Here is a 2,426-nt window from a genome sequence, read left to right on the forward strand (position 1 = left end):
ACACACACACTCGCTCACCTACCACCTGACCAGATGAGTACACACACACACATCCACACACACCCACACACACTCACTCACCTCCCTCCAGACCTGATTAGCGTATGCACATGTACGCACACATTGGCATACTTTATTTGAGTCCTTATTTTAAAACTAGTTTCACATGGTGCACTGCTCCAATATCTTTCACCACATTTGTGTGTGTGTGTCTCTCTCTCTCTCTCTCTCTCTCTCTCTCTTTGTGTGTGTAGACCTCTCTTCCTGACCTGGACAACCCCTACTCAAAGAAGCTGCGGTCCATCATCTCATCCATCTGTGAGCAGAGATCTAATTCCATGAAGGTAAACAACAACATACACACACACACACACACACACACACACACACACACACACACACACACACACACACACACACACACACACACACACACACACACACACACACACACACACACACACACACACACACACACACACACACACACACAAACACACACACTCACTCACTCACTCACACAAGAAGATGCCTAGATATACTCACAGGCACATCAACTCAGGCTATACAGCAAATGTATTAAACCCTTTCTTGTCCTCTCTCACACACACTCTCCCTCTCTCACACTCTCTCTCACACACACACACACTCTCATTCTCCCTCTCACACACACTCTCTCACCCTCTCTCTCACTCTCTTCTCCCCGCCTCCCAGGTTCTAGTGGTGCGTCAGAAGGACCGACCAGAGGTTCTGTTCCGGCAGCAGCTGGTGGAGGATAAGGGTCTCCACGGCGGCGCCTCTTACATGGACTTCCTGTGCTACGTCCACCGCGAGATCCGACAGCTGCTCACCTAAACAGACACACACTCACACACACACACACCTACAGCTGGGAGGGAGGGAGGGGACACCCACCCCCCACCTCCCTCCTTGTTCAGCCTCTTCAGCTGCCTGTCCCCCACCCCCATCCAAAGCCCTTAGATGAGCTGTCCTCTGTAGTTTTTTATATGGCCCTCTGTGTCCACATGGCTCTGCTCAGAACTACAGGACCAACAATGCAATTCTTCTCTGAGTGGATAACCCACAGACGGGCATAAATGGATATTTTTTTGGAGATGTTTGTAAGACCTGAGGCTGGTTTCCATGGTGACACAGATGATGACCCTGTAATCAGTTCTTCTGCAGGTGTGTGTGTGTGTGTACGTGTGTGTGTGTGTCTGCCCCTGCTAGTCGCACATCTGCACTCCTCTGCCGTCCCGGCAGCATTTCACCAGTGCTCATGTGGTCACCCGGTCATATGTGTACTTCTCATCAGCGCTGGGGAACATTCTGTGTTTGTATCGTATCCCAACCTCACACTGCGTGCGTCACCAAGACCTTCATCTTCTTGAGCTGATAAACGACGTCCATCCTCCCCCCCCCCAAGTCAGGACAGTTCCGGACTCTAAGACCTTCAGCGCTCATCAGTATCAGGACTGCTTATGTTGCCTTAATAGCCCCTTCGAGCGGCACGGTGTCCATGACAACACACCCCACCCTGTGGCTCTGGAGCATTGGTCCCTCAATTTTGCTTTTTTTATGACATTTAAAAATATATTTTTCAAATTGTTGTTTAATTAAAATACCAAAAAACAATTCAGATATTTATTCTTATAAAGTGAAACATTCCATATATTTCACAATCCATATTGGTGTAGTTTAGAATAACGTCTCTTTTTCTGCATGTGTAGTGCTAGTGTGTAGTGTGTGCCTGTAACCCTGCAGTGCTAGGCAAGGACAAGCTAACTGCGTTCTCAGTGTCAGGCGTTTGCTCTGAGGCCTGCAGCAGGTGCTCTGATGTCTGTGTGGATCAGGGCTTGAGACCCGACTCTTGGTTATCTTGACTCTTGGTTATCTATGGCTTGTATGCAAACATATCTCAGGTAATTTCATGTACCTAGCGTTAGTCTAATATTAGCTTAGCGCTTTGTCCAGGTTCATGTGGAGGCTGGCTGAGATGTGTGGAAAGATGGCCGTCCCGTCAGAGGAGCGTGGGGCACTGGCGCCCCCTGGCGGTGATGGGAGGGAAGGGTCTGCCGTAGACATTCTAATTGGAATCTGTGATACTTTGCTCTTTACATTAAAGCCTCATCTATACTGTCAGTTTGGTTGTGTGGTCTGTTGATCTGCCTCTCTCCACACACACACACACACACACACACACACACACACTCACACACACACTCAAAGATGCATACTTTGCTCCAGTTCTCTAAGGATGTAAAACTGAACACGTACCTCTGCTTCATGTCCTAGTGGCTAGTTTACGGGAAAGAATCCTACAAGGAAAATGTATTACACACACATATCTGCACCCTCACACACATATGCACGCACACACAACCACACACGCACACATGTGCGCACACACACCCACTTGCGCACAC

General features: G+C 48.6%; 1 protein-coding gene across 1 annotated transcript in view; it reads left to right on the forward strand.

The window, feature by feature from the left end:
• Positions 1 to 2,040, forward strand: part of sec24d (SEC24 homolog D, COPII coat complex component) — a 22,953-nt gene extending 20,913 nt beyond the window's left edge. The window contains exons 22-23 of the mRNA XM_080860158.1: positions 255 to 344; positions 715 to 2,040. Of these exons, the coding sequence (XP_080716284.1) occupies positions 255 to 344; positions 715 to 855 (231 nt within the window). The 3' untranslated portion in view covers positions 856 to 2,040. The remainder of the gene's footprint in view (positions 1 to 254; positions 345 to 714) is intronic.
• The last annotated feature ends 386 nt before the right edge of the window (positions 2,041 to 2,426 follow it).

This window comes from Sprattus sprattus, assembly GCF_963457725.1.
Source record: "Sprattus sprattus genome assembly, chromosome: 21".
Lineage (NCBI taxonomy): Eukaryota > Metazoa > Chordata > Actinopteri > Clupeiformes > Clupeidae > Sprattus > Sprattus sprattus.